The sequence below is a fragment of the Delphinapterus leucas genome, chromosome 6 (assembly GCF_059928025.1).
Source record: "Delphinapterus leucas isolate spDelLeu-1000000601 "Yukka" chromosome 6, BTC_Dleu_Yukka2, whole genome shotgun sequence".
In the NCBI taxonomy this organism is placed as follows: Eukaryota; Metazoa; Chordata; class Mammalia; order Artiodactyla; family Monodontidae; genus Delphinapterus; species Delphinapterus leucas.
Window position 1 is genome coordinate 61,590,104 of NC_143134.1, and position 25,052 is coordinate 61,615,155.

The 25,052-nt window shown below is 34.8% G+C and overlaps 1 protein-coding gene across 6 annotated transcripts in view; it reads left to right on the forward strand.

Moving 5' to 3' along the window:
* NFIB (nuclear factor I B) overlaps positions 1 to 25,052 on the forward strand; it is a 229,066-nt gene that overhangs the window by 170,223 nt on the left and 33,791 nt on the right. For all 6 annotated transcript variants that reach the window (XM_089913215.1, XM_089913217.1, XM_022573744.3 and 3 more), the window contains exons 6-7: positions 2,570 to 2,688; positions 22,770 to 22,904. In XM_089913215.1, the coding sequence (XP_089769341.1) occupies positions 2,570 to 2,688; positions 22,770 to 22,904 (254 nt within the window). The remainder of the gene's footprint in view (positions 1 to 2,569; positions 2,689 to 22,769; positions 22,905 to 25,052) is intronic.

Consider the following 25,052-nt stretch of genomic DNA (forward strand, 5'->3'; position numbering starts at 1 on the left):
ATGGTCAAACTATATTTTCATATAGTTAGATTGCATAGCAAGATAATAGGATTTATTATCATTAAAACTGTGATATGGTGAAGTGTTAAAAATGCTTTAGTTTTTCTAAATTTAAAATGCAAATAGTAATTTTTTATTTTGTCTGGTGGATTGGTATGCTGTCAACACAGATCTTTCCTCATGATCATTCAGTATCAGATACTACGTCATTCAAATAAAAAAGGTTTAAAAAAATTTCTCTATTATTTCCTTATGAAAGTCTTTTCTCCCTCATTTCAAGTTTTCCATACATATTTACCGCTGATTTACAGATGGGAGAATTAGATTAAAGGAGGCTTAAAAAATACATTCTAACTTTGGATACCCTACAAAGAAACTAAAGAAACTATCTACTCTCACTGTGGTTTAGCGTGGATAGAAATTGCCATCTTCTGCATCATGTTAATACTCCGGGAGTTGTGAGTCAAATATTAATCACAAATGTATCTATGAATATACCCAGACATGCACATGCTTCCAGGATTTGGAAACAGTGTAGTAGAAAGAGCACAGTCTCAGAAGTCAGAAGTCTTTACTTTGTGTCAGACTGCTTCCATTAACATGCCCTGGGCAATTGATTTTCTCCAAATTTGTCTTCCCACTTGTAAGAAAATGGAGGATTGGTTTATGTGTATGGCTTCTAAAGTGAATTACAACTCTGAAATCCTATGACATTAGGTTTATTATCACTGTATAAAGTTCATTCAGAAGATATCGTTTTTAGTTTTTATTTCCATGGGTGTGAATAAGATTTTTTTTAATTTAAGGAAAAAATATCCATTTCTATACTCATAACTTACTCTTTAATAGGGTATTGGTGGAGATGTTTGAAAGCAGTATATCAAGCAATATGGCATGTGGCGTAGAATAGCTTTTTAATCTCTGCTCTAAATATTCACTTTTCTTAGTAATTGAGATAAAACTATGTTTTCTTTATTAAAATATATTATAATACTTTGAAAGTTATTTTGGTTTGAATTTGGCAATGGCCTATTTTTCTTGGTTGATCTTAAGAATAAAGGATCAATAACCTAAGTTTTTAGGAAAAAAATCTAAAAACAATAAATGCTGGAAAGGGTGTGGTGAAAAGGGAACCCTCCTACACTGTTGGTGGGAATGTAAATTGATACAACCACTATGGAAAACAGTATGGAGGTTCCTTAAAAAACTAAAAATAGAACTACCATATGACCCAGCAATCCCACTACTGGGCATATACCCTGAGAAAACCATAATTCAAAAAGAGACATGCACCACAATGTTCACTGCAGCACTATTTACAATAGCCAGGACATGGAACCAAGCTAAATGTCCATCGACAAATGAATGAATAAAGAAGATGTGGCACATATATACAATGGAATATTACTCAGCCATAAAAAGAAACGAAATTGAGTTATTTGTAGTGAGGTGGACAGACCTAGAGTCTGTCATACAGAGTGAAGTAAGTCGGAAAGAGAAAAGCAAATACCATGTGCTAACACATATATATGGAATCTAAAAAAAAAATAAAATGGTTCTGATGAACCTAGTTGCAGGGCAGGAATAAAGATGTAGACAGAGAATGGACTTGAGGACACGGGGTGGGAGAGGGAAGCTGGGGCGAAGTGAGAGTAGCATTGATGTATATGCACTACCAAATGTAAAATAGTTAGCTAGTGGGAAGCAGCAGCATGATCTCCCTCTGCTTCGTGATGACCTAGAGAGGTGGGATAGGGAGGATGGGAGGGAGGCTCACGAGGGAGGGGATATGGGGACATGTGTATGCATATGGCTGATTCACTTTGTTGTACAACAGAAACTAACACAGTATTGTGAAGCAATTATACTCCAATAAAGATCTATTTTAAAAAAAGGATATATGAAATAGTTTATTATCAGTAAAGTACTATAAAATTTTTAATATTATTAAATATAGGGTTGCTACTAATAATTACTATTTTATAAGTGTCTTCTAAATGCCAGCCACTAAATGCATGAGCTTTACATTTAATAACTCATTTAATCCTCTCAACCACTCCCCTTTTTATTATTTCCATTTTACAGATGATTAAACTGAGTTTAGGAAGGTTAAGGAGTTTACTTATCTTTGAATTGACATGAAGGGATTACATTTTTAATGGCAAGTGCCGTACGAATGAACGTTGTTCATATTGATAATAATTATGAGTCAGGTACAATCGATAATAATTTTTAAATTAGTATACCTATCACATTAAGAATTCACTTTTTAGTACTGAAAATAGTGTTCTACTACTGGAAATATATTTCAACATGCAAATATAATAAACACATTTGTTAGACAGGTACAGTTCTGATATATTATAGTAAATGATACATACAACTAGAAATGTCTGCTACTCCTATTGATGTCTTAAATACTCACCATTATTTCAAAATGGTTCTGAGATACTGTTACTTGTGTTTGTGGAAATTTCCACAGTAAGAATATTCTCAGATTATGTATTTTCAGATGCTACACATCTTTCTGGAAATCCCATTAACATTCACTCTTGTCATATTTTAACAGCAAAAGACCCAAAACTATATCCATAGATGAAAATATGGAACCAAGTCCTACAGGAGACTTTTATCCCTCTCCGAATTCACCAGCTGCTGGAAGTCGAACATGGCATGAAAGAGATCAAGGTGAGTAATAAGGCGTTGCCTCTAGGAACAGTAGAGTAAAATGTCAGCTCCTTTCACAAATTTCATTTAGTCAAAATTTCATAATTGAATCAATATGGATTATATTTTTTTCATGAAATGATTGCAATAAAATTATTTTTAAGGTCATGTACTAGTCAAATCTTGTTAAAGTGAAGTTACAAAATTCCCATATTTTTATGTGTTTATTAAACTTTTTTTTTAGACAAAATGATCTTTTAGAACCCTCAATGTGTGTGTGACTGATGACGACCAGGCTACATTAGTTGGCTGGATTGTAGCAGAAGCACAAGTTCTGATTCAGTCAAATCAATCCGCTCCTCTTAATGGGGTATTTTAAGGAGGAGCCAGGCTTTAAGCGGTTCGCAGGTACTAGTTACTGAAAGTTCCCATTTAAAGGAAGCCATACTTCCTTTTGGAAGTAGGTACAACATAAACAATAAATAAGTGTAATGTAAGACACTTGGTGTCTGAGTCAATCTAGTTATTCTATCTAGATAAAACTATAACCCAGTTCTAGGGCAGCTCTAGGGAAAAATATAACTTTAAGAAATAGGTATTATTTGGCTCTCTGATTTCATACTTTGCTCTTTTTCATTCTTAAAATCTATTGGATTAAATATACTTCATCCGACATACTCATGCCTTTTTGCCACAGAAGGAGATTATTAAACATGGAAACAAAGATTAGCTAACAATTTTTGTTGGTATGTATGCAAATATGACATATCAGCAGCACAAAATGTATTTGAAAATTCTTTTAGATAAAATTCTCCATTTTATTAAAAATGTAAAAAAAAAAAAATAGGGCTCATTCTCAATGTTTTTTAGCCCATGACTTGGGCGTGTGTCTCTGAGGCTTGAGGAGCTGCATGTCCAGTAATCTCAGGAGACCAAACAGCTCTGAAGCTTAGCAGTTAAAGCCAAAGTTCAGGACTCCTTTTCTGCTGCTCCATGTTTTCCTACCGAGTGCCATAGCATTTAAAGAAGGGTGAAACATCTTCATGGAGGAATTGACATTGAGTCAGGTGGGTCTCCTTTAGCATGCTGAGATTTTTAACTAGTAAATAAGGGGACAGCGTGGGCACAGACAAAAGCACAGGCAAGCATTGAGGTGGGGAAGTAAATTTCTGAATGGCCATGTATGAGCCCTGTGGTGGGAGGCTGTGTGTGTGGATGGAAATAAAGGGAGATCGTCTTAAGGAAGGATTTGAAAATCAGCTGGAGAGTTTGGGCTCTGAGATCTCACTCCACCTCCCAAATCTATTCTTTAGACAGAACCATCTTTTAAAACATAATAATGTCATATCACTCCCCTACTTCAGTCACGTCCTGCTTCTCTTAGGAGAAGCTCAGAATTCCTTCCTATGATCCACGGACCTTTTTCTTGTCCTCTGGCCTCTTGACCACTGCTCCAGCCTCAGCAGGGGCTGTCTGCTTCCTTCTTGCACTTGAGCCTACTGCTTTGTTTAGATTTGGAAATGCAATACCGAAGACCTTCATGTAAGCCATGCCCTCTGGAGGGCTCCTCTTCTGTCTCTTCGTCTGGCAAATTCTTGGTCAGTTTTCAGGTCCCAGCCTAAATTGAGGAATTTCAATCTAAATCAGGTCTTTACCTCTTGACATCTTGTATTGTTCCTTCATTGTGCTTATAATATAGTTCCTTCATTGTGCTTATAAAATAGTTCCGTATTTGTTTATGGGATTAATTGTCTAAATCTGTCTATACTCTGAGGGCAGGGAATTTATCTGTTTGGCTACTGTGTAACCAGCGCCTGGGAACCGTGCACAACACTTAGTGCTTAGTAGGGGCAAATAAATATTTGTTGGCTACATGAACCATTGATAGGCAGAACACCAGTTTCATTAGCAAAGGCAGGAAATAACAGGGACTTAACCAGACTTGCAGAAGTAAGAATAAAAACAAAACCCTAAACCCTTTATATTTTATTGCTTGTTTTACTGACATTGTCAGCTTTTTCTAAACAAAGCCATATTTTCCTCATCAGAAAATTGTTCTGGAAAAGATTCTAACGGTAATAACATTAACATTGTGAATGTGTGGCAATGGATGTGTTGTGCAGAAGTGTAGGTGTTCTTTATTATAGAGAGTGTCACTCTGTAAGAATTGATTCCTCTTTCAGCCTATTGAATAAAGCCAATCTCAAATCGTATTATAAAACATTTTTGAAAAGTAGAAGGGAAACTGTCATTCTTTCTTTTTGTAAAATTGTTGTATTGTCTTGGTGATTTTCTTTTGTCAAGATGACTGTAATTATTGGAGAAGTCTGTAAAGGAATATTAAGAGTAAGAAAGAATGATCCATTTTCATGTGTGCTTAGAAAAAATAGTCTGTCACTTGAATTCTGAAGACTGAAGATTTTGTAATGTGCACAGTAAGCCCTTGTGGGAAGAAGACTTCAACTACAATGAAAACATGAGGGCAGGACAGTACTATCTTTATAAATTTGCTAAGCCAAATGCAGTCCTTCTGTTTGATGAAAATTGCTTTCTTTAAACTTGCAAAGTAAAATGCCCTGGTTGTTCTTGTCCATCTTCAAATGTTCTTTAGACATACTTGCCTGTCATGAAGGGAGTTTTCTAAAGGGCATATTGAGTACCACTCGATACTGTAATAGCTTTAGTACATGTCTAAACATCCCTGTGCTAATTGTATGCAATAACTACTTACTGGTTGCTTAAAATATATTTGTGCTTATAATTGGCAGAAATGTTTAAAATTCACTGTTAATTATTTCCTGGGTCTGCCTTAGTTATTTGTGTTAACTTTGCATTAACATCTACTTTTACCATAACCCTTAACAAAACTGAGTGAAATATGCGAATCAAAAATAACAAAATTATGGAGAGTATGTGGCATTCCACCTTCCCTTATAATCTGAGCACAAACCTAAACCTTTGAGATTTATTCCAAGTAGGCAAAAATAAAGAATATAGTGTAACTAAATGATTATACTCATTTCATTTAAAAAATTAGGCAACATTTTAATACAAAATCTAGATTCATGCAGTGACAAATATTCCTGTATTTTAATAATTTAATGAAAAAGTGTTTTTATTTTAGCATACTATAGACATAATTATATCTTTATGGCTTTTCAAAGCACAAAAAAGTTACAATGTCCTAGACATAGAAGAGTTGTAATTTTAATTTTGTAGCATATAGACATGAACATTTTCAAACTGAACACTGCTTAATAGGGTTAAACATTTCATAGGAATCTTTATAATTTGCTTAAATTTCTTCTGATAAATAGTGATAGAAATTAAATTTGTTAGAATCTACATTACATAATGTTTATGTTTTAACTTTATATTCTTTGATACATAAAGGAAGAAAAAGAAAACTGGGCCAGTAACAAAGGGATATACAGCAGCTGTTACATTCTTTCCTAGATTCTAGAATATTTTTTTCTTGCTTAGTCTCTTTTATGAATTCCCTAGTCTTAAACCTCATGACTGGTTCTACCTCTATTGAAAACTTTGTTTTTTGGATACTGCTTTCCATCGTTTTAATGGTTAAATTAATGGAACCAGGATAGCTTATCAATTTGCATGTTGAAAATTTCTTTTATTATTCTAATACTTACCCCACAAAATATTCCATCTGAGAGCTTGTCTACCTTAAATTTTTTCCCACCTGAGCCAGTTCACAGACTAAATTCCTCATTGATATAATTCTCTTGAAATCATTACAGTAGTCCTTTGTAACTTCTGATGTAAGAGGAAAAATAAAGGCAGGTCTTGGTTTTTCCTCTAATTTAAGTTACTTTCTTGGGACTAAAGCTTGTAGTATTTTTGTGGCTGGAAATTTAACAGACTAGTAATTGGTATGCTTGAACATTTGAAACAATTCTTTGTTAGTATCACTTTGTCTATGCCATTCTAATAGTCCCCGAGCCATCTAAGCCTGAATATAAAACTCCTAAAACGCTATTTAATAGACGTTTAGTGATACGGTAAATATATTTGTAATATACAGCTGGGCCTTCTAAATGGAAAATTTAACAGCTTCTTAGTCTAATGAGTATTTAAACAACTTGTAATCTTAGATAAAATGTAAATTCAGAAAGACTTTTAATGCAGTAAAATTTTATTAGTTCCTACACTGTAGAATTGCGATAATTGAACTAAATTAACATTTATCAAATGCCTATTATTTGCCAGGACTTTTTCTAGGCATTGGGCACATAAATATGAATAAATTAAATTTCTAGCCCTTGACCTGCTGAACAGAAATATAAATTTTTATTATTTATGAAAAAAGTTTCTTCACAGAAAATAATGTAAATCAGGTTATGAGGGGACTGTCTCCATGCCCAACTTACTTTTAAGCATTATGAGAAATAAATCTTGACACAAAAATCAATAAATTGGTATGTTAGCAAAAACTAGCAGTACTTAGAGGTGTATTGGAATGTAATTACAATTTTAAGAGTAGTTTAAAAATTTATACTGGACTCTCAAATAGGCAATATTTAGGCTTCGCATTCTGGTTGCTATAGGTACCAGAAAAAAGCACTATTTAAAAAAATTTACAGGTCTGTCGTACAAATAAGTCTTCAGCTAGTTTTTCTGAAGTTTTAATATATTTCCAAGCCCTAGAGATTTATTTGTGATAAATTTGCAAATGTTCTCATTAGTAATAGAGTCTTATATGTTGTGCTCAATTTTAATTTGAACTTTATAGAGTTCTGTAAGGATATGGTATTAAATAAATAATGAATTAAGCCAAAGGGCTCAAGGGAACACTGCGGGCTAAAGAGTAATAATGCCAGCTTAGTATCATGCATTTAATCAAGTATAGGAAATAAATAACAGTCAGTAGAGTGTGGTGACACTGATAGAACCGGAATCAGAGACCAGCCTTTCGTTAAGTTAAAAAATGCTAGATACAAGAGCATTCAACCAAGTTTGGAAATTTTTATTTAAACAAAAATTTAAACTTTTTTATTCATAAATGAGTTTGTAGAATATTTAATATACTACTGTGTGCTGTGAATGTGGATATCCATGAGTGGATATTGACTGAATATGTATTAAGTTTGCGACTTCAGAACCTTTTTTCCCCCATCTAAGAATCTATAGGGAGATTTAATCCTACATTCAGACTTTGGAAAGCAGTGCTCTATCCCAAACTACAGTCTGACAAATGATAAACTCTCAAGGTTTTTCTAGCTGTAGAATTTGGGTGAATGAGCAGCTTTCACAAATAGTTGAGTAACTATTGACATTAAATGAAGTCCTAGAAAATGGCAAGAAAACAGCTTGGTAATCTCCTGGAAGAATGTTTAAGCTCCCGTTGGGGACCAGATAGAACACCAGCAATTCCTTACATTCCTAGAGTTTGTATCACAAGGATTAAATATCAAATGTTCAAATATCAAATTTTGAACCAGACAGAATCAAAGATACAAGCGCTTTTGATGGATACATGTGAAGAGATGGCTTGAATTTAATGTTTAAGTACAATTAAGTTTTTTTGTTTAGCTTATTATTAAAAAATATATCAAAAATCAAGAACTTACAGTTCTTACAGAACTTGCAGTGACTCTCCATATATTATGTTATCGGAGGCAAACTCTGGGGATGCCTTCATCGTAGTGTATTTCGTTCTCTTCGGCTACACTGCTGTATTTGAAAAATCACATTATGAACATCTTTCAAACAGAAAGGAAGACAATACATTGTTGGTGAAGGCTTTCATCAGAATTCCTTACCTTGCCTACTAATTAACAGATGTTTGTGCTCTTTTCATGTGTTCTAATCAGGAAGAGCATTTTGGATGGGACGCAACCTGTGTACATGGCTAGCAGGGACAATACTACTTACTAGGGGAAAGTGATACTCATATTTCTGTCCTCTGGAGGCTTAATGATTTGAAAATACAGCATTTTGTAGAAAAACCATCGTGGATAATTAGTTTGAAAAAAATAACAACTTGCTGTGTGACACTGGCCCTCTAGATTGGTAGAACACAGTCTAAATTAGGAAAGTGGAAAATCCATGGGAGACAGTGTGCTTCGTTATCATAGTGTACCATGAAAAGTTTCTTAGAGTGGTAAAAGGTTTTATTTCAAATCCATTTACACATTAATTTCCTATTTAAGTTTATTTTGAAGTAATTTGGAAAGCCAGTTTCTTTTGAGTTATTATACCACCAATATCATATACAATAAGAAGTTGATTTTTCAGGGATAGAACACAGATTATTAGAAGCCTTAGGGGAGACATAGTTCAAGCTCCTTATCTGACAGATAAGCAATCTAAGTATCAGAGAGGCTGTCTCATCCATAGTGTCCAGATAATTAAGAGCAGAGCCTAGGTCTTCTTTTTCAAAGCCTGATATATATATTTTTGTATTTTTCTGTTATCCTGCAACCCACCTAGGGAAGCAATATATAAACTTACCTACATAGGGAGAAATGGACTAGGAGAATTTGAACACTGCTTAACAAGTCTTGGCAGGCGGACAGTTCTAGGGAGCTTCATGGAAGATTCTGTTAGACCTTGTAGAACTAGAATAAGTGCAGAGGTGAATTTATGAGTTTTCAGGTCTGGAAGAATTGTCAAAACAAAATTTTAAGATGGTAAAATGTGTATCTTCTTTTTTAAAAAATCAACCTCTTAATATTTGTGCCATGATTAAGTTTTTGAACTAAAAAAAAGGGAGACATGAGTGCTTTTGATGGATAAATGTGGAGAAGAGCTGGTTTGGATGGAATGTTTAAGCATGATATTTAAAGTTTTAAAAAGCTTTTTGTTATAGAGAAAGTCAAAAATAGAAAGAATCATAAAATGAACTTCCATGTACCATTTTTTAGCTTTAACTGTTATCAATATTTTGCCCATCTTGTTTCATTCAATATCTTCCAGTTTTTTAAGTATTTTAAAGTAAATCCCAGATAATGTGTCATTTTACTTATAAATACTTAAGTTTCTAATAGACAATGATTATCATTTTTAATACAACTCAATACCATTATTAATTTAACAAATATAACAATAATTCCTTAATATATACTGTATAACCCATGTGCAAATTCCCCAGAATATCGTATACGTTGTTTTGTTTAAATGAAGGTCCCAAACAGATCCAATACCATATTTGTATTTTCAACTTGTCTTTAACCTATAATAGTTCTATTAACTAGTTTTATATTTACTCACTTTTGTATATCATTTATTTGTTGAATAAACCACATAAATTTAAGTCTTTTCATTCAACAAATACATTTAAATTGAGGAAAACCAGACCCTCCTTCCATTTGTGGCTACCATCTATTGAGCACTTACTCCCTTTCAGGATTGAGCTAAGACTTTACATATATTTTTCTTTTCAATCCTATTTAAAAACAAACAAACATTTTACAGCTCATTAAGCTCATCACTACAGTGGTTAAGAAATTTGACATAGATACACAGATAAGTAGCATTGATAGAATGGGAGCCCTTGTCTCTTCCACTCCAGAATCCACGCTCATTATTACTGTATATACTGCCTTCCAAAGAAGCCATTGTCATGCTGTGTTCATGGTTTTGCAAACTAGTTACAAAACCTCTATGACAGTTTTTTTTTTCCTAACACATATGAAACTTTACTACAAATAAATACATATAATAGCAGAAGGGTTCACAGACTCCAGGAATTCATGAGTGCAGTTCTTGGGCTGGACTCAGGTTAAGAATCTCTTTTCCTTTTAATAATAAGATGTTAATAAATAATCCTAAAGTCTAGAATGTCTTTAGTTGAGGTGTGTGATATACATTCAGTTTAAATTGAGCTATGTGTGTCAAAATATAAAAATTATATATTTATTGCTGTATATATTTTTTTCTTTTCTATTCTAATTTTTTGCCATATGCCTAGAGCACTATAATGGTGATCAGGAAACTATCAATATAAATAGTGGTATGGCCTTAGACAGAACACTTAATGTCAGTAAACTGAGTTTTCTTATCTGTGAGATAAAGTTGGATAGTAAGGTTCCTTTGTGTTCTAATGTTCTGGATTTTAAATTAATTGAAGTCAGAGTATTTATAGATCTTTAATACTTGAGTCTTTGAGCTTTCATTAACATGAATCTTTTTGAAGACTCTGAACATTTTCCATTTCCTAAATTATTTTTTAGATGTTTATTTTAAATGCTCTTGTTGAATAACTTGATAATTGGCTGTTTAGGTGCTTGGAGGCATCATATGTTTTGCCTTGTACCTGAGGAATGTGCAGTTCTTACAAATACAAGCCCTGTCCTGCACCATTCTGGTACAACAAATGATTGAGAGAGATTGAGTTATTATAACAGAACATTGTTATGGGATCTGTGTCTCCTACTTTGAAAATAAATGACTCAGCCAGACAGCAACATTTATATTTTCTCTAAATGACTAGGGATATAGCAATAGGAGACCATTATCCTGTGACAATATTCTGTTTCATTGACATTATCTCACAAATGTAATTGGTCCATTACCAAATAGAGGTTTTGTTACTGATCAGTTTCACGTGATTTCTAAAACCATTAAGATAATAAATATGCCATCATAGTAATTTCATTGACAGGATGTTCTTTTTTTCTTCATTTACATTTGTTAAAAGGAGAAATATAGATTTAGACTGAACTTAAAAACTACAACTTATACCAGTTTTGACTACTTTTCCATTAAAAGAAACGGAGTATTGTGCAGAGTAATCGTATTTGCATTGAGCTGCCAAAGTGACGACCTTAAAATTTTTTCATGATTTTTTTTGTCTGCTACACTAAACCACATCAAATCATAATTGTCACTAAGCAATTAGTTTACTACCTAAGTTTAATGATTTTATTTGAAATAAGTTCCAGATCATTTCCAGGACTTTCCTGGAAATCCACTAAAGTAACACATCAGTAAAATCAACGCTAACCATTACCAGCATGTATAATAACAGCATTAGTAACAACCTAAACCTTGAGATGTCTTGTAGCATAAATGTTGCTGAATGCATGGCTTTTCCCCAAATGTTCTCTAAAAAGTCATCTGTAATCTTGTTAAATTAGAACTCTTCCAGTATCTTTCTGACTTTTACAGTTAAGGTTACGGTATTGATTTTATTTTATAGTCCATGGCTCTCAGATGCTTAACACTAATAAGCCTCTATAGCCAAGAGGTTCTCCCCAGAGGCATGGCGAATAGCAGCTATTTACCTATGCCAATATTTAATAAGCATCTAAAATATACTCCACATCTTGCATAATTGTTTGGTGCTTTTCCTCCTTTCAAATTAGATTTTCTGACATTACTCAAGATACTTTATCATCGTCTGTCTGTTGAAATGAAATTGCTTAATGGACAAAAGTATTTTGAAGTGTTTTTTAAAAATAAGTTTTCATTTATTCAGTATTCACTCTTTTAGCATTGTTCTTCATTATTCAAGGCTTTTTTTTTTTTTTTTAATGTCTCAGGAAGGTGTTCATGAGCTTCAAAGGGGTTTGAGCTTTAACTTGGTATTGGGTGTTGGTGTAGCCTGGAGACTTTTTTTTTTAAAATAGAGCTGTGATAAACAGAGACTTGTAGAAACATGCTACTTACAGGCTTGGGTTGGAATATACTATATGGAGAGACTTGAATTATCACAAAAGGTTTCAAATTGCTCAAGGATGTAGTAATATGCTTGTGTAGTTAAGATTAAATAACTCAAAGATTAAAGTAAGAATTTTCATATATTTAACACGAAGACTACCATATTTTCTGTTTTCTCCTTTGAAAAAGAACTGATTTCCTTAAAAGAAAAAAAGATTGAGAAATCTAATTGAAGATGATATCTTATCTCTTCTTAATGTAGCTTGCCGATTTTCCGAAGTTATTTTAGAGTGTGATAAATAGATATATATGGAGATACTTTCTTAACGTGGCAGCTAATTATTTTTTGAATCATCTGGCATCATCATCAAACTACTGTAGTGGGATTAAGTCCATATGTCTCGTCATACCATTCAGAGCTTTTTGTTAACTTGGAGCGTGGAGGAAGGACTTATTCACATTTGCCGCAGAATCATAAAATTTTACATCTAGAAGAGTCCTTAGAAACAGATATTCAGATATTTCTTTTCAATTGTATTCTCAAAAATATTGTTTTGCCTTTAGCCAACTAAATTGCAAACGTTACATTAAAGCGTTTCATTTTACATTTTTGTAGCATCCAGTATCTAAGACCAGTGAGGCATTTCCTTCTTAAAGCATAATGTCTGGCACAGTATCAAGATCCTGTGTTGTCCACCCATCACTGGGAACTATTTATAATATTCTATGGATCTACAGGCAGTATTTTTTTCTCCAAATATATATTTTACCATTTTTTTTATTATAAAAGTAAAAATTATTTGTGGGGGATTTGAAAAACAAATTGTCAAATATAAACAAGAAAATTAAAGTCACCTGTAATTCTGTCACATGGAGATAACTCATGTTAATATTTGGATATATTATATGCCAGTCTATTTTCTATATATTTTTTTCTATGCATATTCTATGTCAAGTAAAATTTTTGCCCTAAATTGGGGTTATACAGTATATGCTATTTTATAAATTCTTTTCTGTTTGTTTTTTTTTTTTTTTGGTCTTTTATTTATAATATAATAGCATGTTACCATGTCATTCAATTTCCACTTCGTAATGCTGCATAGTATGCCACCCTTTGGCTATACTATACAGTTTTGAAGGTCTGCTTTACTTGTGGATGTTTAGATAGTTTCCAAGTTTTTGTATAGTTAATAAAGATACAGTGAACATCGTTGCATACAAATCTTTGTACTTAAATCTGATCATTTTGTTCCTGTCTAGTTCTATTCATTGTCCCCGGTACCTGGCATATTGTCTGGCACTAAGTCACCAAATACATAGATGCTCAATGAAATTTTGTTAAAGGAATAAATACATTCCTACTGTAGATTTCCTGAGTTAAATATTATGTCCATTTCTAAGGCTTTTGATAAATATTGGCACAAAATCTGGAAAGGTCTTATCAATTTATATTCTCACTAGCAGTGCCTGAGTGGCTTGTTTAACTCCACCATCATATCCATACTACTTAGACACAGCACATGGCTCTATAAGCAATTTTGAAGCATGTCCTCTGAAATATATTTAAAGAACAGTGAATCTATGGCCTTGTGACTCTACCCATGCACCTCTTTTCTGTCATTTATATTTCACTTAAACCATTGGGCATCACAGTACATCTTTTCTTGCCAGGAGCTGAGAGAGCCCCATTTTATTGTGAAGGAAATGGGGAAATGGAGAGGGTACCTCAGGGAATATGCAAAGCTTTCAAGTAAAGACACCTACTTGGTCTCTCTCCTTTCTTGTCCTACAGACTCACTCCCTCGGGGCACTTCCCCACATAGGTTCCTTTTTTTTTTTTTTTAACATCTTTATTGGAGTATAATTGCTTTACAATGGAGTGTTAGTTTCTGCTTTATAACAAAGTGAATCAGCTATACATATACATATATCCCCATATCTCCTCCCTCTTGCATCTCCCTCCCACCCTCCCTATCCCACCCTTCTAGGTGGTCACAAAGCACCGAGCTGATCTATCTGTGTTATGCAGCTGCTTCCCACTAGCTATCTATTTTACATTTGGTAGTGTATATGTCCATGCTACTCTCTCACTTCGTCCCAGCTTACCCTTCCCCCTCCCCGTGTCCTCAAGTCCATTCTCTATGTCTGCATCTATATTCCTGTCCTGCCCCTAGGTTCTTCAGAACCATTTTTTTTTTCAGATACCATATATATGTGTTAGCATACGGTATTTGTTTTTCTCTTTCTGACTTACTTCACTCTGTATGACAGTCTCTAGGTCCATCCACCTCACTACAAATGACCCAATTTCATTTCTTTTTATGGCTGAGTAATATTCCATTGTATATATGTGCCACATCTTCTTTATCCATTCATCTGGCGATGGACACTTAGGTTGCTTCCATGTCCTGGCTATTGTAAATAGAGCTGCAATGAACATTGTGGTCCATGACTCTTTTTCAATTATGGTTTTCTCAGGGTTTATGCCCAGTAGTGGGATTGCTGGGTCATATGGTAGTTCTATTTTTAGTTTTTTAAGGAACCTCCATACTGTTCTCCACAGTGGCTGTATCCCCACATGGGTCCTTTATCTACAGGTAAAACTTAGGAAAGTAAGGATCAGTATGGTTCCCCACAGGGAAACAATAGAAATAAATCCATCAAAGCTCTGGGCCGGGATCTTCTGCACTTGGTAATTGCAGTATTTTTCATAACACTTATACAGTTATAAATAGCCTCTCCTCTAAATTTTCCTCTCCTGCACACAATTTACCCCCAGGCAAAAGCAGAGGAGGAGAAGCCTGGATCTCTTTCAGTGCTCAGTCGGCAGAGTCATCCTCCCTGCCTTCTCCTTGTCCTCCAGGCACAGGGCCCAAGCTGTTTCCCTGTCTCAGGACTGACTCCGGATTTATGGCCTGAAGTACAAGTATCAGATTTCCAGCTCCTGAACTCATCCCACACACCAGCTCTAGTAGCCTCTCATTTATTATCTCATGTATTATAAAGAGCATTATTATTTTATACAGATGGGTCATTCCTTTTTCATGTTGTCATCCAGCTTTCACCCCAGCATTTTAATGGAAAGCAGAAATTCCCCAGTTTAGCTAACGTTCACTTGTCAGTCTGTTTTGTGTTGCTTGACAGAGTTTCAAGGGAGTAACGGGCGTGTTAACCACCTTTGCCTTCTTCCAATGAGTTTGGTCTCTGAAGAGCTTTTCTATATCCAGAGTTTTTATAAATCTATAAAGCTCTAGAGAAGTCTAAAACCTGTAAAAAATAAAGAAACTTGGAAAACTGTGAGGGGTATTAAGTTAGTAAGACTTGTCAATATAATAAAATCTTGTCAAATCCTAGTCACTGGACTCCCTAAGCTAAATGTTCCCACATATGCACTTTTCTTCTTTGATCTGTATCATGCTCATACCAAAGGACCAAAGTTTCATTGCACCTTGAGTTTTCTTCTGCAAAAAAAGAATCCTGTAACATCTGCTCAGCAGCTTGATAATGTAAAAAATAAGGAAGACATTTTTAACAATGATTATAGCTTTATAAACACCTCATAATAAGATATACCTTAACATTAAATACTGGAAAATAAGAGAAGTCGGCAAGTGGCGATTTGTATCAAGAGGGTTCTTTTAGACTTGTTTACAAGTATGACATGTAAATAAGGAACTTAGGAAGATGTAAAAATATTGGAATTTTAAAAGATTTTGAGGCAATTTGCTTCTTTGTTAACTAGATAGAAATATGTTTTTCTAAATCATAGGAATGGCACAGTTAATATATTTTGTTAGTGTTATGCTATGCTGAAAAGAACAGCTTCACAGAAATTCAAGAATTCTTGTGTGCTCTTACATAATTGATTTCAAATAGTTGTAAACTGTAAGTGTCATGTAGGGAAGAAGAAAAGGAATTTTTTTTTTTTTAAAGAAAATGATGTGTTTTCTACGTAGGCGATAGACATTCGATTTGTAACCTTAATCCACTGAAGCATCTTGGAAAAGCTAACATATTGCTCTCCTATATGTGAAAAAGGAGCAGGTGCCCCAGACAGGCAGGTGTTGAGGTAGCTGTTGGAGCTTGCCCTAGATCACTAGTTGACTTCAGTGAAGTTCTACTAACAGGTGGCTAACTGATTGGAGTGTCATGTGACATTTATCCCGGGAGCGACTTGGATGACAGGTTGCTACAGACTGAGGAAGGGGTCTTTGCTTTGATGAAGAAATTGCCAAAACTCATGTCTCATTAGTGTTTCCTAAGGTTCTTTGGAAGTGAACAACAGTTTAATTAAGGGCTGACGTAAACACGTTTCTGCACACTTTCCCTGCAGCATTTTATCACATTAGAATTGATCAAAATTGTTGCCTTGGGCTGACTTGAACAGATATACATCTGGAGCGCCATTTGTGCAAGCTGCCGACTAGTCGAGTACATACGCTGTGTTTCACAGCAATGCTCTTCCTTTGTGGATGAAATTACGTTGTTGGGAGATGAGTTGATCTAACTCTTTATTTGCTTAAGGCTTTATCTCTTTGAAGTCTTGCGGTGAAATGAATGACACATCAGGGCTTAGGAGGTATGTATGTCAGAGTGCCAAAAAAACTTAGAGTATGGCTAGTAAAAATTATATGATAACTTGCTTTTGCAAAATACTTATTTAAAGGCATGCGTAAGTCTAAATGAACTGACTTATATAAGTAACCTACATGAACTTTTTCTTACATGGTAGTTTTCTATTATGTATTTAACTACGCAATTGGTTTCTAAAGCCATAGCTAATTGTCCAATTATAAATCTAAACATGGGTGTAGACACTGAAGACAACCACCATCAATGTGAATCTCCTTTAAAAAGATAGCGTCTCTAATTTTTTGCCATTAAGAAGAATCCTTTCTATAATCCAGTATTATCACACTTGCAGTTATTTAATGAATTTTTGTATTTAATGTCTGTCCTCTCTACTGAACCGTAAGCATCACCAGGACACAGAGCAGGTTGTCTTGTTTAACATCTTGAACTTGATGCCTTTCCTTAGTTTCTCACACTTATTAGAAGCTCAGTGACTGATTTTGTATTCTCTCTTTGCTTTACATTCAGTTCCTTCTCATCTGGTGGTATCTATTCATGCATCATACATTTTAAGATAGACTGACTGTGGTTATTTCACTCATCCTACACTACTGGTTATCATTCCCCCAGATAGCTTCTTTCACATGCAAGAGATTCTAAAATAAACTGCCTAGACACAGTGTCTGCTCCACTTCTTCTACCTTCTTTTAATCCTAGATTTTAAAAAATTCTTTTCCTGAGTAGCATGATCTTGTCCTCCACATTTTTTTTTGTGCCCTTGATAAAATCGTCTTCTGTAGGAGGTAAGCCGTTAGTCAACTTTTTAAGCATACGTATAGACATGCTACGGATATATCAAGTACAAAATAATAATGAAAAAAAATCATATAATGTAAGACACAATCATAGGATCATTAAGGAAATCTAGACCGCCAAAACTCTTTAGGAGGGATTAAAGAGAAAGTAAGTCAGGTTGGTTCAGTGGATAAAATATTGTTCTATAAATGGAATAAGAGGGCAGAAAAACAATTTTCTAGCCCAAGGGACCATCCTATGCTAGGAAAGGCACAGAGTTAGAAGCACATCCCTTCGGGGCCCCCTTCTCCTCCAGGAGGCCGTAAACAAATTAGCTTAAAGTTTATATAAAATAGAATGATAAGGAAAGATTAAGGTAAAAATGTGGTACCATGCTAGATGTTAGGATGAAGGAGGTATCATCTGAAGGAGATGATTCCAACTACTGTTTTTATGATGAACCACGATGAGGAATGTTTAAGAAAGAGAAGAAACAGGAAATTCTTGATGTAACCATTTAATCAAATGGGCCGAGTTGGGGAATGGAAAAAAATAGAGCTTTTGGAAAGCTTTCCCTTTGGCAGTCAATTCATTTATATAGTGCTGCTTTCCAAATCACATTTAAATTTCTTTGCCTGATTTCAAGCCTTCACTGTCCTCTGCTTCCCTCTCCTCCACCACCAGCAGCTCCTGCCTCCTTCCCACCAGTCAAAACACCAGCTAATCCTTTTCTTATCATCTGGCTTCTCTCTGCAACTTCTTTATTTCATGTATTACTCAACTTATGCATTGATAGTATGTATTATTATTCAACTTATTGTATATTTATATATTATTCAGCTTTATTATTATTCAACTTATTTTCAACGTAATCTTTTTATGTATGATTCTTCCTGCTTGAAGGACATTAGATTGTGAAAAGCATGACATTTGTTTTTCTCCACAGAAAGGTCACGTAAAAACATCTTTCCATCTATCCACTCCTCAAACATGTTTTTTCTGTAGCATACTAGAGCATTAAAAATAGCAACGATATCATTTTTCAGTTTGGCATGAGGTCTATTGGACTTCAGACATTCAAAATAAAATTAAAATAAAAACAATGCGAGCTTGATTCATGCTTAAAATGCAATAACTAGAAACTCTACCCTTATTTCTCCCAGATAATTGACCTTTTACTTTTATTCCCTCTTCAAGCCAGAGAGTTTTTTTTGTTTTCTTTGTGAGGGGGTAGGGGGTTCATTTTGTGTCGCCTTAAGTACTTAGTGCCTTGTACAGGCTGTATAGCAGTATATTTTTATTGATTAATGAGCCCAAGGTTAATAATTTCACTTAGTGGGAAAACAAAGGCAGTTAACCCTACTTTCTAATACTGCCATTCTTTATCTGTTTCTTAAAAAAACTGTTTCACTATGGACAGTGGACCTTCCCATTCTTATTTTTACTTACTTTAAGCTAATTTTGTTGTTTAAAAAGAAGGCAGTTCATGGTGCCTTTTACAATTTGAAGAGTGAATTTTATTTTGTTTCTGCAGTGTTGGCCTCTATAATTCCCCTGTGTGTTTTGAACATGAAGGTACCATTATTATTCAGTGTATGCCTAAAGAGAACTAGAAAATAAATGGACCTGTAATAATTACCCAGTAAAGCCAAGTGTATCATTTTGACTAAGAAAATGCAAAGGCTTCGTTTCTCAAAAATTACATAATCACCTATATTGTTGAACCTCTCTGTACAAACACCCCTGATTTATATGCCCTTTATGAAAAGAGGCTCATGTGAATTCGCCTGGGTTTAATGAAAATTCTGAAATAGTTGTAGTAGTTGCAATAGCCTTGGTTGATCTTCTCCAGAAATGACATAACTAGAATGACACTCATTCTGCTTCCCAAACTCTGGTCATATTTAATTGTTTTTAAATGATGTATAGTATATGCTTTATGACTTATACTGTGGAGTCTTTAGGAACTCATTTACCCACGTTAATTTAATTCAAAATTTATATTGAAGCACAAGTAAAGCATAAGAGTGTCAATAGAAACTTACCAGTTTCTTTTTCTAAGAGTTAATTTTAAATTAAAAATTTGGAATGGAAACTTATTACATCATCTATAAAGTGAGGGATGTTATAGAGGTTCTTTCCACCTCTGACAATCTATATGTCTGTGATTAACTTGCAGCAGGCCAAAACCTATATTTGTGTATTACCTTTTTTAAAAAAAAATAAATTTACTTATTTTATTTGTTGCTGCGCATGGGCTTTCTCTAGTTGTGTTGCGTGGGCTTCTCATGGCGGTGGCTTCTCTTGTTGCTATGGGCTCTAGGCGCACGGGCTTCAGTAGTTGTGGCTCAGTGGATTAGTTGCTCCGTGGCATGTGGGATTTTCCCGCACCGGTGCTCGAACCCGTGTGCCCTGCATTGGCAGGTGGATTTCTTAACCACTGCACCACCATGGAAGGCCCTGTGTATTACCTTTTAAAATCACATAGCTCTTAAGTGGAGTCAAATATTATTTTTGGCATTTTTAAGGTAACTTAGCTGAAATGAACTTCCTTTGTCTATTTTTTAAATGGTTTAAAAAGTTTCTCTTTTTTTTATGTAGCAGCGTTAGTTGCTGTGGTTTTGTTAGTAAAAGTTTCTTTCCTTTTTTTTTTTTCTTTTTGAGAAAGATATAAGGAAATGGTACACTCATCAAAGTTCTGATAGGTTAGTGACAGCCAGTTAGTCACAAATTGTAGCTTACAGCTACAAGTACGCCTGTCATTTTTTTGTAGACTGTGATGTCTACTGTAGTTACAGTAGCATATGTATTCTTTACATGCCAGTGTGCTGAAAACATATTTAATTTTATTGGATGCCTTTACCAGAGCTTAGGTAATTTTTTAAATGGTAAAACAGTGATAACTAGTTTCTTATCTTAATAGCACCATGAAGTTTTTTTCTCATGTCAAAAAAAAGTTCTTAATTAAAAATGCGAATTGTATATATATATATTATGTGTGATAAAGTCTTGGGTTTTTTTTCTTTTAATAAAATTTTCTCCTTTTATGAGGAGAAATATGAAAATATTTCTTAAACTGAAATATTTATAGGTGAAATTATATGATGCCTGGGATTTGCTTCAAAGTAATGCAGGGGGAGGGAGTATAGATGGGGTAAAGATGAAATAATTGAATAATTGAAGAAGCTGAGTGATGAGTACTGGAGAAGAATCCATTATTATTCTGTCTACCTGTGTATATATTTAAAGTTTTTGATAATAGAAATCTAAACTTCATGGCTCATGTGATTTTTGGAACATTTTACTATACATTTATAAACCTCTGTAAAAATCAGCATTACTCTAGGTGTTGGAAAAAGGGCACATCTCTCCTTACCAACTGGAGTTCCCTCCTGAATTCCATATTCCAGCTAGCTGTATGGTACAGTCTCGTGGTCACCCAAGATGATGACTTTCTAAATTAGTTATTTATTGAATTGGGTTAATTCTGTTGAAATATCTATTATTGCATTAGCTCTATCTCTACTCTTATTTCAAGTCTCATATCTGTCTTTTGGCAGTATTAAATATTTGTGGGATGAATGAATGAATGAAGCCCTGAATACTTCTCCTGTCACAGCTCTTTTTATAATTCCTTTTTAACTTGTCTGTATCCCCTGTCCAGATTTCAGGTTTTATAGAGGCTGAAGCCAAATCTAGGTCACAGTTGTGTCCCCAGTATCTGGCGCAGAGTCTGGCCTACACTAGACCTTCAGTAAATATCTATGGAATGAATGTAGTAATTAATTTATCTTCTTAAGTGGTATCCAGGATTACTGTCTTTATTTCAGCCAATTCATCCTCCATGTAGTTTCTGGAGGGATTGCTCTACACAGCAAATATTATCCTATTTTGCCCATCAATAGTGTTTTCTTATCAGGGTAAGCATTCAGACATTTATACATGAAATCTGAGACCCCTCATTGTGTGGGTCATGCCAGCTGTTCGCTCCCTCGCTCATCTTTGTACTTCACCACTCCACAGACTATGTGTAGTACTTACATATTTTATGCCCCCCTCCTTTGGAACATTTCCTCCTTCTGGGAATGTCACCCCCATCCATGTTTTAAACATGGTGTCACTGGGGGCACCATCCTTAACCTGGGGAAGCTGAGGTGATCACTGCCCCTGTGCAGTGAGGCTGGAGAAGTAGCAGCAAGCACCACAGCACCTCTGCTCTCAACACACTTTCTCCTTCTCAACTGTTGACAGCCATTTTCTTCTTACCATTTTTCTCTTCACTGACCGTGAATATGCCTACAGCGGCAATTACTTTTTTATTTTTTGTAACATCCTCCCTTTACCTGGCAAATAGAGGAACCCAATAAATATTTGCAGAATGAACATATTAAGGAATGTCTTTTTTGCTAAACAAGTAATGAGTTTTCCGTAAAAGATGTTAAATCAGTGATAGATTATACTTACCAGCATACTCAAGGGTTGTTTTTCACATTTGCACCAGGTTTTCTCTATTTTTTAGGTCGGTCAAAAGACAAACCCCTGAATTGTATACATTTAAGAATGAAATGCTGGGCTCCCCTGGTGGCGCAGTGGTTGAGAGTACGCCTGCCGATGCAGGGGACGCGGGTTCGTGCCCCGGTCCGGGAAGATCCCACATGCCGCGGAGCGGCTGGGCCCATGAGCCATGGCCGCTGAGCCTGCGCGTCCGGAGCCTGTGCTCCGCAGCGGGAGAGGCCACAGCAGTGAGAGGCCCGCATACCGCAAAAAAAAAAAAAAAGAATGAAATGCTGAGGTTAAAAAAGACCTTGATGTGAACCAAGGGACCGAGGGAAACGTGATGCTTAGTTGTTCAGAAGTTCAAAGTTTATTTAGTGGTCAGAATAATTCCGATGATACTGTTAATGAAGCCTTGGGTTAGCTTCAGTGGAGATTGTTTCTGACATATTTCACAGCTCCAACGTAGCTGGGTCTTTGACCCTCATTTTGTATTTTGTAAAAGAGGAAAAAGTACGAAAATCATAAAGTGTTGGAAAATGAGATCTCTTACTAGGTTGATGTGAACCTTGTAGCTTAAGAAAGTTGTAAAGCTTAGGCTTTCCTCTCTTTCTCTGCAGATATGTCTTCTCCGACTACTATGAAGAAGCCTGAAAAGCCATTGTTCAGCTCTACATCTCCACAAGATTCCTCCCCAAGATTGAGCACTTTCCCCCAGCACCACCATCCCGGAATACCTGGAGTTGCACACAGTGGTAAGGAGTTTCAAGCGTAGAAGAGAAACCTCCCTCTTGTTTGCAGAGCCTAAACCCTCAAGGATGGATCAAAACTCTATCCGTATAGCTAAGGTGACCTATTTTCTCAACCAAAGAGGGAGGGTCGTAATCTGATCCAAAAAATTTTTATTAATATATGAGGAAAGATTTTAAAGCCATACAATTAACTAGCATCTACATAATGTATTTTTAAATTGCCTGTGTTGGAAAGATTACAATCACAAAATATAAGAAAATATATAGTTATCTTAACAGTAGCTTCCAGGTTGGTCCTAATTTTATATATTTTACTAAGAGAAAGATGGAGTTTCAAGTATGCTGCTGAGCTAGAGTATTTCCAGCAGCATTGATATATAGACACTATTTCCATAGATACTATTTTCTCTACAGAAATCAATATTTTAGCTACTTATTTGGGAGTAAAGTTAATCAGAAAAATAAAAGAAGTACTTTTCTTTGACAATTATTTCATGTACATAAATCCTTCCTGTGGGCTAGTACATTTGATATTATGTTTAATATCATAATTTAAATAGGAAAAAGAATCCAATATTTCACATTTATACTTTGAGGAACAATTAATGTTAAATCCTCTTTTAAAATTGAAAATGAGATATAATTCATAAGCAATACTCCATACTTTTTACCTATTGCTCTTAAACCCTAGAAAGGAGTAGTCTGAATTTTAGGTGGAGAAAGTTTATTATGTAAAAAAAAAAATATGTTTATAGTGATACTCTTATTGCTTTAAATTTATGGTGAGACAACTCTTTATTCTTCAAAAAAACTGAATCTAGTTTTTAAACCTTTATTCAAGGGATATGACATCTGTTTATAATAAAGTTCTTAGCTTTGGTCTATAAATATATATTGATATGTATTGTCCCTATACTTAAAAATGCATGGCCTTCAATGCTACCATTAAGACAATTATAAAATTAAGAGAAGAATATACAAGTCAGCTGTGGTATATAAAATTTTTTACATTTATTTATTGTACTGCTAAGATAGATGAAAAAAGTCAGTAACTATTTCATACATTTGTAACGTTGAGTATCTGGGCAAAATTAACTTAGAAGTCAAATCACCCATATCTGATTAAAGTGTTCATATTTCTGATATTTGGAAAAAATTCAACAGTACATTTTTACATAATAAACCATGAGAGATCTAGATAAGCCTTCCACCTTTGTCCTTTACCATATATATGTTCAATATGTAATATATTAGGGCCTGTGGCAGACACCTTATCATGAGAAACAGTTTCTCTCCTTAAAGAGCTCGTGGCATAGTGGGGAGAGAGAGGGACCATATCATCAGCCAGGCATCGAGTATGAACAGGATTACATCCTTGGAGGAGGATTAGATGCCTGGAAGAGGTGTGTTCTCAACTGAAGTTTGAAGACTGAGTTCACCACAAGAAGGAACAAGCCGGGGGGTGGTCATTTCAGGCAGAGTGGACAGCGTGTATCAATGCAGTAGAGGTCATTGCAGCAAGGAACTGCCATATGTTGAAGGATCCGCAAATGTTGGAATGTGCCCTGAATAGGAGAGAGTGGCCAGAGATGAGGCCGAAGAAGTGGAGCAAGACTGGGTCTTAAAGCACTTGAGGTCTGTACAAACCTGTGAAGTTGTTGGGATTTTATTATTGAAGCAGTAGGGAGCCAGTGAAAGATTCTTAGCAGAGAAGTTCCATGATTTAAATGATACTTTTAAAAAAAATTATTAATTTGAGACTATACAGGATATATTGGAAGGAGCAAGACTGGAGGAAAGAAGGCAATTAGGAAGACTTTGTAATATCTAGGGAAGGAATACATAAATGTACATGCATGCATGTATGTATGAATTCTTTCATAATGAAGGGAAACATTTTTTGCCTTGTAGTTTGCTTTTCTTTCTTTAAAGGACTAGAATGACTTTTATTGAGAAAGTAGCCATTTTTACTTTCATTGGGAATTCTGCATTCTATCTAGTTTGTATCAGGCCAGCCAGAGCTTATTTGAGCATAAGTACTTGGCAGCCCAGAGATTTGAGCTCTGATTTGCTATGTAGCAGTTCAGATCAAAAGAGATCTCTTCCAAAACTACTGATGCCAAATGATCTTAAAGCCCAGAGGACCCATGA